Below are 12,657 nucleotides of genomic sequence, written 5' to 3' on the forward strand. Positions count from 1 at the left end.
GTCCGTAAATCTTGTATGAAGCAAATCTGTAAATTTTTAAAACTCATCCATAGAACTGAGCGTTGAAACACACCCAGTTTTGAAGGAAATGACTTTTGGAATAGTGCTGTTTTGCCAGTGTTTGTAGATATTGTTGAAACATTACTTTAATTGTTTCTTTTAGTTATTCTTCAGTTTAGTCTGACTTTGCGCTTTCTATTTTTTCCTGGGTAGATAATTTTGACAAGAGGTTCATAAACCAGAAGCTATACCCATTGGCAAAAGCACTGTTGCGTAAGGGTCCTCACTGGTTATCGATTAAAAAAAGGCGATGCGAGATGTAGAGTGCCCTTGATGTCAAAAACCATCTTTAGCATGATTTCGCTGAGATCTTTGATGGTTAATGTATCAAATTACATTTACTGTTGTTCGCTTATCTGCTGGTCAGACAAGAAACGTAATTTTTTACTCACTAAAATTTTACCAGAAGTTGATGGTCTTTGTTTGCTAAATGATAGCATGATATATTCATTCGTTCAGTCACATTTCTTTAGTGACCATGCGAAAGACAATATGTTAAGAGATTTAGTGCATGTATTCTTTCTTAGTGTTCTTTGACATCTGGGTCAAGATATACATCAATAACAGCACTAGACTTGTGGGCTTGTGGGCCCAGGACATTATTAGCTTTACCCAGTTCGTTGTCATGTGAGCTAAGATAGATGTTGAATGCTTTGTTTCATGTTTCAGTAATTCTATTAGTATCTATTGATACATAGTCTAGAATATCGATAGATTTGTCAGTATCCATTGACAAGTGGGCTAGGAGGTCTTTCAGAATTAGTTGACATGTGGGCTTGGATATTCCTCAGTATCGTTATTATTATCCTTTAACTGCAGCTGTTGATATGTGATCACGGATACAGCAAACAATACAATCAATAAGTGTATTGTCTGTTGGCTTCTATAACTGCAGCAATGTAGGAAATTTTTCTGTCATTTTCTACCACTCATGAACATTATGTTTGTGATTTTCGAATTTTTTTCTTTGGGGGATTTTGGGAAACCTCGGAGCCGCTTAGAAACTTTAGAATGGTACAAAGAGTAACCTCCATAAAACTGCTTGAACATTTCATTAGACACTTATCTAAATATGTCCGAAACTTTATACTGATACTCTGCTCAAGAAATGCTATTTTTATTAATCTTCAATGACAAAACATTTGACTTTAAAATATTTAAACATACTGATAGATCCGCAAAGCATGATTAGATCAAACTGGTTCTAATCACTGCAAAAAATTATATCCAACCAATTATAGCGGACTGGTTACATATATACGTTAACCTATGCATTTAGTTGCAGAACTTTTGAATCCTATCATGTAATTAATTATATAAAAAAGCCATTAACGAGTAGAATAAATATTTCGAAGAGTTTTGCTGTGCTTTTTGTTGAAATAACTTACTTTTAATTTGAACTAATCGTGCATATGTTATTTTGCTCTATCTTTTCCATCTTATATTTTTAGAACATTATCCATATCCATTATCCAAGAAGGATATTTTAACATTCGGGCAGTTGAGTGCATTGTGATGTACCAAATATGTAAATTTATTAAAATAAAATCAGCTCTTAAAAAAGGGTTTCTGTATTTAGTGTTAGCAAGTGTAGTTGACATTTTATTTAACTAAACTACAAATAATTTAATTTGTGGTTTACAAGTTTTAGATCAAGGCTTTAAATCTTGCTAAACTGCATATACTTCATAAAGTTTGACTTGCTTAGGTAGCTTAAACTAAGTCCAAACTCCTAACAGACTTGGAGCGAATTATCGTTTTGTCTGAAAAGAACTACGAAGTCTTAAGTAAAAAATTTACGAGAAGATTACGTAAAAAATTTACGAGAATTTTTAGCCATTGGTTTTTAAAATTATTATAACATTACAAGACCATCATTTATTTGATCATATGATCATTAATTGTTAACATCATAAGATGATTATTTATTTTAATAATTCATAAAATTAGGCGCATAAACGTTTAAACAAACCTTTTTATTAAGTCATAACTGGATGCTACTTTGGTAGACGGTTGCACGGATATTTTGGCAATTTTTTTTTTTTTTTTTTTTTTTTTTGTTTGTTTTGTCGAGCAATACGACTTATGGTAAAACCATTGCTGGAGAAGTTATTTATAGTAACCGATACTTTGTTGTCATTTTATTTTTAAAATAATGCGTTTTATTAGGCATAAATTCCGTGTTTTAAATATTATTTATGGCTTCTAAATATTAAAAATTAATTTAATTTTGCATTTTTATTTGAAATAAAAATTTATTGTTTATGATATTTTATATAGTTTTATGTTGTGGATGATGTAATCAACGACGTGACCTTACTTTAAATATGGACCTTGTAAGAAATAGACTAACCCAGTGGGCGGGGCGCGCGTCACCCATATGTCCGCAAGAAAGAGTAAAGAGGATCTGGTTTACTTTAACACTGAAACCTATGGCGTTTGTGTCACATAATTGTTTTTAATTATTAAATGTGATACGTTGTATAAGTAATGAGGTTATGAAAGTCACAGATTTTTCAAATAAGATTTAATATATATCTTTAAAGCCCGTTTTACTGCATTTTGCGCATTCTTTTCATGCGTAATTCTTGTATAAACATCTTTACTTTGGTAAAATAGTTAAAAATTTAAAAACAAAATTTATGAACTTACTTTTCAGTACAAATAAAGTAAAATTAAAAAAAAATGATAGTACATGAAGCTTTGAAACAAATAAAGCAAAATTAAACAAGATCTGATACATTTTTTTAAAAAAATTTACGAGAATTTTTAGCCATTGGTTTTTAAAATTATTATAACATTACAAGACCATCATTTATTTGATCATATGATCATTAATTGTTAACATCATAAGATGATTATTTATTTTAATAATTCATAAAATTAGGCGCATAAACTTTTCTCAGTGTAATGAAAATAAATAAATATATAAAATCTAGAAGCGCTCAGATTTTATGTCACGCTTTTTTAACGCTTTGTGTGTTACATCTGTTTATTGAATGCCGCGCTCTTCGCACGTAAACTACACAAAATTCAATTCAACAGCAGTATGACAAAATATTTGAAAACAGCATATCTTTAGAATTTCCGCGTTGGAGATAATTTTTTTTTTTTTTTTTTTTTTTTTTTTTTTTTTTTTTTTTGTGTGTACCGTGTTGCCATTGCTCGCTTTGAACTCGTCGAGTTTCTTAATCAAAAGTTCGTTAAAGTTTTACAAAATACGAAGTGGATTAAAACAAATTCGAAATTCGGCTGTTCGGGTAGAGGATTACGTTATTCAAAATTTGATAGCTCTCGTTACCGTCATTTTTTCACAGTGCGAGAAACATACATGTATTCATGCAGATTATTCATTATTAAATTTCTTTAATACAAGGCGATAATATTTGGCGGCAACAATTTGCAAAGTGAAACGGACTTTTAAAATGAAACAGCGAAATTCTGGACTACCGCCTCTTTGGGCTAATAAATTAAATTCACAGTAAATAAAAAAATGTTATGCAGAACTAGAATTAAATTAAAAAAATAATCACTATAAAATGTTAGCAGAATCAATTTTTATAGTTTCCAATTTTTACATTAGAATTAAATGTATAAAAATTATTAAGGTGTTAAAAGTGTTTATCACTACGATGTATTGTGAAATATAATTGAAATAAAATTCCTTTATAAAAATATGTTATAATATTCATCTATAATCTTAAAAAAAGCAGCACAATTTAGAATTTTAAGCAAAAACTTTATAAAAAATTCATTTTTAGATATTTTAGTATTTTTTACTTATTTAAACCAATAAAAATTATCAGAGAAAATTCTTTGTTTAAAATTTTCTTTTAGTTCAGATTTAAAATATTATTTTCTAAAAGAAGTAGTAACAAATTTCCTTAATACATAGGAAAAGCTAAAAAAGTAGCCAGGCCTGAAAGCAGGCAACAGCTTTATAATTATTTGGAACGTTAATTATGCTTGAATAAAATATGCTAAATTTTTAAAAATCAATCTCAGTTTCAAAAATAAAAATATCTAAAAATTCTAATTTGTGAAATGAAGCGCTACAACCAACTTTTTCTTGACAATTATACACACTGCAATAGCCATTCATTGTAAATTTCTGCAAGTCGTCCCTACTCCTCTGTATGTGGTCAAAGTGACAGCCGGGAATGTGTCAGAAGAGGGAGAAAAATCATTTGGGTTGGTCTATTTCTTATAAGGTTCATGACTTTAAAAGTAATTGGTTTTAATATCTATAAATTTAGTATCATGTTTTTAAACATTTTTTATGTCTGTTAAATATTAAAATGCAATTTAATTTTACATTTTTTAAAAAATGATTTTATTATGTATGATTATTTAAATAATTTTAATTCGATGCGTGCTGTAATCTGCTCCCTGATTGGTTACAGAATATTTGTGCATTAACGACCTGTAAACAACTCCCTGATTGGTTACAGAATATTTGTACATTACGGAGCCATTTTAAAATTTTATTATTTATCTCTTCGAATTCTTTAGCTTTCATAGCGAACGGATATGTCCCTTTCAAAGATGAATGTTCTTATTGGTAAGTACCAAGAATTATTGATACCGGAATAAAAAAATTGTCCTTTGAGACCTTATTTTGGCCAATCTGGCTTTCCTAATCAAAAATTTATTTATAAATTGTTACAAGGGTCAGAGGAAATTTATTTTAAATATTTGGAGGAAACCTCACTAATCAGCAATGACAGATATTTAACATAGGTTTTTATTGTAAATAATTTTATCCTGTAAAACTTATTTTAAAGAATTTGAATTTAAGTAATATTTTAATTCTTTTAAACGTTGGTATGATGCTTTTAATTAGATATTCAATTTAAGTAATATTTTAATCCAATTAAACGTTGTCGCAACGTTTTTATAGCGGTATTCTATTTCTTTACTATATGAAAGTAATAATTTAACCGTACTTTAGTATTTTATATTAGTAGTAAATGTATTTATTTACATTTGCCTGCCATCTTAAAAAACGTCGGTTTTCAACAAATAATTAATCCATTATTTTTAACGTTATTTATTTATTCGTATAATAAATACGTAAAAACAGCGTTCTTCAAGATGCCTGACGATTGTAAAAACCGGGCCAACAATTGCACCAATGTAAATCGCCGAAAATCCGTGCAACCGTCTACCAAGGTAGCACCCATAACTGAAACATTAATGCACAACTCGTATTTACAAATCAGCAAACAACTTGTGGCCATTAAAACTTGAACAGACAAATTCAAATTTAAACTGAGACTAGTAGACAAGGCTGCACAACTGACTTAACGCGAAGTTGTGTCAAACTTCTCACCAGTGTAACAATTTAATTGCCAGCGACTATAACACAAGCTGAAACCCAGTAATGTGGCCTCGAGAGGCAGAAACACGCTCTTTTACAATCCGAAAAATCTCACGTTATGTATCAGACATGGACAAACTGCGGCTCTCCGAAATCTTAACTGCAGTTTACGAGCTACTTGCGGCCTTTTTCCTCTGTATTGCGATTTGTTTTCAGCAAATAGTAATTTAGTTTTGGAAATTAAAATGGAATTCGAAATAGAAATCGTGCAATGATACGTTTCTTTATTAACTGTTAATTTCATTTCTTATATTATGCATGTAATAGTTTAATCTATTTCAAATAACTGTCCATCTCAGGCTTATTATCAGAGTAACAACTAAAATTGCAGATAATTCCATTTTTTTCAATCAATATTCCAGTCATATTACGTTTGCAGTAAGTAATGGTCATCGGAATAGTACAAAATATACAAAGTTAATCTAAAAAAAGCAATGTTCTCTATTTTTTTTTTTCAAGTTATTTTTATTTCAAGGCAATTTGAGTTTATATTCCTTCTGCGTGATCCTATTCTTTACAACAGTTGTGATCCACTTAGATGATTTGCTATTCGTTAGGGTGTACTACTTTTATTCAATCCTTGAATGGCTCGAGTAACTACTGAAGGAAACCTCTTTTCGCCCTGCAAAGAATTTTAAATCCGAGGATTTTATTTTTGGTGAGGTAAACCTTTCCGTTTGTATTTGGTTAGAAGACCTGGCTCAGGTTTCAGTGCGTATCCTTCAAAAATAGTTCCCTATTCCTAAGCAAGTCAAGTTATTTCTATACAGTTCCTTCAAATAATCTAAAAAAAAAAAAAAAAAAAAAACTAATAAACCACGTAAGTAATAACCACATAAAGTAATAAACTGCAATGAATACTTTTCCCACATGAAAACTCTTCATAATAATTCCTTGGTAATCCTAGGTACTGATCATAATTTATTTCGCCAGTGGTTAAGTATGCTGAAATATTATTTGGAATTGCCGGGTAAACTACTAGATTGACGTCAAATCGAAATTTTAATTCAAGTCAATATTTTTAATTCACGTTTTATCAGTTGTTCTTATTCGAGATAGAAATCTTTCACCTTCATCATATCAATAACTTTGCATGAAGCAATGAGGGATCAATTGAACACAAACGTCTGTCTTCTGCAAAGCTTCTGTCAAAGTACTGCGTACTGATGCTGGTGAAATCGCTTTAATTTGTGGTATTTTCTCTCGTATGTTATCCGATGAACTTCTTTTCTTTAGTGCTACTTCTCAGTATAGAAGTCTCTCTTCTCAGTCTCCCTTATGCCAGCATTACATTTCTTTAATCTGTTGATATTTTTGTTTACTTAATTTTCGATTATCATGTACGTCTGACACGTCTTTCACGAAAGCTTAGTAACCCAATGAAAAGTTGTATGGTCATTGCTTAATCGTACATTGCTATGGTCCATTGCTTAATCACTACAAATTTCACATGAAAATTGCAATAATGTGAAATTTGGCTGGAGTTTAGCCACGTAAACTTTAATTTTTTAACTCTTATCTTTAATTTTATAAAGTATCCTCATATGCCTTCAAACTCTGTTTCAGATTTATTTTATATACACAGGTTGTACAAGCGTTAGGCTGACAATAAAACAAAGAAAGTATTTGTTTTAAACTTGAGTCATTTTACTGCCTTTATGCATCTAATAGTTAACAGAATAAGTGGATCCGTACAGCTCTTTGGCAAGAACTCAGGAACTAAACTCTAGCGGGAGCGCCTGCCGGGTCACAAAAGGCCTGCACGTATCGAACATCTATCCATGTCCATAGAAGATATGGAGAGTTATACGTTCGTGTTATATATGTATTTGCGAAATAAATTCGCTATTTTCTTCAGTGAATTAATTTTTATTCGTTATTATTTTAGTCACAGCTATGTTTTCTTTCCTTTACCATTAGCTTTGATTTCCCTTTCATTTCAAACACAACTCAAAATTTAACAGCTATAGCTGAGAGTAGACAGTTGGAATATGTGCTCGACGAAGCGTTTGGATAATTCGGCAAGAATTGCTAGATTTATTAGCAATAGACTATCTATGCTCAGAATTATCGGATGATTCGAGATAGAGTTTCTAGTGGAACGCAGAAACCTGATTACTTAAAAATTCTGGCAGATTTTGCTGGATGCCACTCTGAATTAGTGTAGCAGAGACGTCATGAGTGATACTGATGATCCAGGTACCATTGAAATTGCAATCATGTTCTTTTTTTTACTGAATTCTTCTCTAGTCTGAGTATCAGTAAAACGAGTCATTTCAAAATTTCGGGTTAAAATATTTAATGATTTCTTAGTTTATTACAGGAAATTTCTTAAGTTAAGATCCAAAAGTTTCGAAGGATGGTGGTTCGAAAAAGCTCTAAGATTCGATGTTTGAATTTAAATTTTTTTGAAGACCGAGATCTGGGGATGCGAATGTATCAATCTTAGATTAAAAGAACTATAATTTATAATCTATTTCTCATCTAATGAATTAATTCAATTACTTGAATTATTCAAGTTAGATTTTGTCTAAGTATGTTGGTCAATATTTAAAAACCTGTTTTATTATGTTTGAAATGGTATAAATTTAGATTTGCGGTTCTCGAACGTTCATGAAATCTACCATGCGGCTCCTATCATCTTGAAGTTCGACCACCCCTGTTACGTACTGTCGGAACAAATTTACATTCTGGTAGGGAAACGGAAGAGAGAAGTTATAGTACAGAGCTAAATCATAAAATAATTTGTTAGGAACCTTATAATTTCCGAAATTAATCAGCTTTATATAAGAATTTGATCCTGCCTGTATCGATAGATAGTTTATTTATTATCATTCTAGGTTTGTACATCAATTTATCTTAAGATTACTGTAATTAATTGGAAGTGAATGCACTGATGATCTACGAGGCAGTCTGACATAAGTTCCACGTTTTCAGGAGTCAATTTAACATTTTTTCGTTGGCACCTATTTTTACATTACCTATAAATGCTTTAGTTCTTACTCATGCAGTTATTTATTTATTGAACTTTAAACTGTATGAACAAGCATAATTCGCTTTATCCAGAAAGGATGCTAATCAAAAAATTAGAAATTCTGTCTAGACCTTAACATACTTACATCGTAAAAACGAATCACTTCTTCATGAAATGCTTTTCATGTTGTCATTAACCAAATTAAAAACATATTTTTAAAAGTGGATTTGCAAGCCTTATTGTAATTAACGTGTTAAACGAATGCGAATTCTTTCATGCAACTTCTATATCTTCTAGGCTAGTCAGTGAATGCAAGTAATGTAGGATTTGATTAGCGAGCAAGTGCGTAATTAAGTGAATAATTTGGCGATATTTGAGGATAAATGATTTCTCATGTTTTCAGCTGTAAGAAATCTGATGATGTCTGTAGTCGTCCCTGAACGGAAAGGTAGTGGATGCTAATTTTTTTGCACTTAGATATGCCCGATTGAGTTTCGTGCCTGTCTCACTAGTTACCTGAGAGAGAAGTTCAACTATCAGTGAAGTAGTAAATTTGTTGAACACTATTATTTCGGCGTAGCTTGGAAACTCGATGAGCATCGAATGCTAGTTCCATGGGAATTTTCGTGTTTTTCTTATTTTCTTATGTGTAACATAGGTACAAGGGCAGTTGTCCTTAAAAAATCTTCCACGAACGTATCCCTTTCCTGTCAGATACCCATAACTCTTTCTTCAAAGTGAGGGAGACTATAAAGAATTATCACATTCACCCTGGGTGCTCACGTGATATCAGTGATTAGCACTGCCAGCTGGCAATTGGAAGATCATGGATGGAATCCCGAGGTAATTTTTCATGTTTCCTACACAGGAAATCTTAGCAGTCTCTTCAGATTCATCAGTGTTATACAAAAATACTGTCTTTCATTTGCAGCAAATTCTAAGTTCCATAAGCGTTTATTTTAATGTTGATAAAGGAAATAAATTAGTTTAAAGCATCTATAGGTCAAGTATAACACAAATAATTTGCAGTTTAACATTTGGGATAGATCAAAATCCTATTCATATGCTACTTTATGTGCTAAAAATGAAATAATCTCAAATAGAGACAATTTTTGTGGATTATTAGAATGATTACTGGATTAGAAAATGAAAAGATATAAATTTATATAAATATTTTTTTTAACTGACACCGTTAAGAAATTCTTTTTCTAACTGACATCGATTTCAGTCTCTATTAGTTTATCTCAATATTTATAGTAAAACAAGTAATGCAAAATTTTGTTTTCTATCTTTGATAATATGTAGCTTGAAATGATTATAAACTAAACAGTATTTCAAATGACTGGCTAGCAGAATGATGATTATACCGTGACTGAGCCATCAAGTTAGCTGAATGATGATTATTATCATATATGGTATAGACGGAAGAGAAACAGTTCCGTCTATAGAGGCTTCAAGAATAGGCAAAATTTATCCTTGTATTAATTCCATTAAATAAAGGAATTAACTTTAATATTTTTAGAGGAATTAATAGAAACGTCTTTCTGCCAGCTTTCCATTCCAATCTAAACTTATGTCAGTGTTTTAAAAGTGTGTAATTTATCTTAATATTAAAATTTTAATCTATTATATATATGTATTAAGCCGTATAAAGTTCTTTACAATTAATTTGCTTGTACTTTATAATCGTCCTAGACAAACTTTAATTTACCTTACATAATGCAAAAGGTTACTTTTTTGAACAAATTTGCACGTAATACATAATTTTTAATGCTGGTCTTAAATTCGGTATGCAGGATAACATTAAAAACAGTTTAAATCCTTTATTAAAATCTTTTTTTCTCAAAATGGATTACTGGAAAGCAGAATGTTTTCCAGTATCTGGCTTTGATTGGAAAGCAAAATGGTTTCCAGTTAAAGCCAGATTCTTTCGAAACAAGAGTGCGTTACTCAATATCATATTCATATCTTTCTAATAGTCCTACTCGTGGGGGGGAATGGAAAGTTTGTCTTGACATTAGTGAAACCAATATCATGTTTTATGCATACTTATATAAACTGTGTGTTCCATGCATTTGAGAATCTGGATTCTCGCAGCGGGTCTCCCCTTCTGGAGCGAGGTGAAAGCAGCTGACGGTTTGGATGTCTTCAGACTGAGCAGAAGGACTGAGTCTCAGGATGCAGAAAAGTTTCTTGGAGACTGGGTTACTTCTATTCGCTCTGCTCACCTGGGTCGTTTGTGAAGAGTTCTTCCACATGAGAAACCGGCAAGACAATATCCAGTATAGGACGATGGAAGATAAAAATATCGTCACGTCCACCGAAAAAGCCGAGGTGAGAAAATGATTTTTTGTAAATTTATGATAATTTTAGCCCCTGTAACAGAAAGGGTAATTAGAGTAATTTCAGGATCTCGTAGCCATAGAGATGAGAAACGTATAAATATCAAAAAAGAATTATGTAGCTCAATATCTAACTTCAGTCACTATCAATCAGCAATGATTGGAACATATTACAGCTAATAAAATTTTGAGTTTAAGGGATAAATATGCCTGCTTACAAAAATACAAGTATTAAAAAATGATTTCATTCTGGCTTATCTTTTTGATTGAAGGGAAAGTTTTGTAATTTAATCATCTATCAATCTAAGAGATGGGGCAGAAGATTTTGGTTATGTGTGAAGCTTATGTTTAACGCACTCATTAAATTGCATTCTCAATATTCGTGATAACTTTTTGTATATTATACCGAGTGTTCGAAAAAAATGATATAGACATCATTTTCTTAAACACTGAAGCAAAGCGCATACTTCCAATTACAGATTTTTCAAAATGAAATACGGAGTTTTATTAAAGCACCTTAACGTTTGTGAAGATCGATGATTCTGAAAATATGAAGCCTAATTTCCGATACGGTCTTTATTGAATAAAAGCTCAAATTATTCAACAGTTTCAAGAAATGCTTCAGTTAAAAAATAAGTGCTTTGTTAGAAACTTATTATTAGATTTTATTTAATTCTTTCGTATTTTTAACTAAAACTTTCGCAGCATTAGGCTGGTTAATGTTTCATATTATTAAATTATCTGTTTTATTCAAGTCCCATCATATCGAAAATATTTGGGTCTGACTTCCTTGCCAGGGAATAACACTTTTATCGGTTATCATCAAAAATTGCATTAGTATCCATCACTAAACTTAATGTGACGGACGTCCAGATCTTTATAGGATGCTGTGTTTTTTTCGAGACGATATTTTGACTACTTATAAGCAAAATAATCATTGAACGAAATAGGAGTTTCCAACGGGGTCGATTTGGACTTCCCGAGGATCAGTAACATTTTAAAGGAGGTTAGTGATGATCAAGAATTCTATCAGGGGGTCTAAGAACGAATATGAATCAACAACTGATGGCATAATCAAGATGCGACTGGTTACAAGGAAAAAATATTAATAAAATTGATAATTAATTGCTTAATGATATAAAACTGTATCATATAATAAGGTTTGGTTTGGTTTATTTAATTATGTAAAAGCATGTGACAAGCATTATTTAATTGTGGCAAAGCAGGGCTCTCTGCTCAAGAAGAGAGGTGCCTTCGCGGAAGACTTTCTAAGGGAAACTGGTTGGTATACACATTACACTGGGGGAAAACCACGAAACGCCCATGCAGTCAAAATATTCGCTGGGATTCGAACCCCCGACGAGCTCCAGCGTACTGCAGTGGAGCATCCGCATGGTGTATAAAACAGAGGACATTCCAATGTTAAAGCATTAATTCCATATAAATGTTAAGCTAAACAATACCAAATTTATACCAAATATAAAAAAATACTAAAATTAAACTTCTGTGTATTTAGAATGTGCGATTTGGGAACTTGTTTATATTTGTAAAATGAAAACAATAATATTGCAGAAATAATAAACAATGAGCCTGACAAATCATTTTTTCAAAACTTTTGTTCATATTCTTAGTTTAATTGTCATCTTTAAATTTTTTGTATTATGATGACGTTCGTAAGGTATACGTTAGAAAGAAAAATGTAAGGAGTCGATGAAGCCATTATGTTAAAAGGGGTCGATGCAAGAAAAGAACTGAGCGTCTGTGGTCTTTGAATGTTTCATTTAAGTATGAATATGTTATTAATTAATTGTTGCCATTTTATCAAGTTTTAAAGTTATTATAAGTGTGCTTTATTTCTTTTTCGTCTTAAATGTTTATGCGGTTTATGAAAAAGAGTTAGG

General features: G+C 31.1%; 1 protein-coding gene across 2 annotated transcripts in view; it reads left to right on the forward strand.

The window, feature by feature from the left end:
- The window catches only part of LOC118183486 (matrix metalloproteinase-21-like), a 172,003-nt gene that overhangs the window by 108,947 nt on the left and 50,399 nt on the right, over positions 1-12,657 (forward strand). For both annotated transcript variants that reach the window (XM_035353047.2, XM_035353048.2), the window contains exon 2: positions 10,512-10,748. In XM_035353047.2, the coding sequence (XP_035208938.1) occupies positions 10,593-10,748 (156 nt within the window). In that variant the 5' untranslated portion in view covers positions 10,512-10,592. The remainder of the gene's footprint in view (positions 1-10,511; positions 10,749-12,657) is intronic.

This window comes from Stegodyphus dumicola, chromosome 5 (assembly GCF_044657685.1).
Source record: "Stegodyphus dumicola isolate Sdum_Otavi_A_Nest chromosome 5, ASM4465768v1".
Classification (NCBI taxonomy): Eukaryota; Metazoa; Arthropoda; class Arachnida; order Araneae; family Eresidae; genus Stegodyphus; species Stegodyphus dumicola.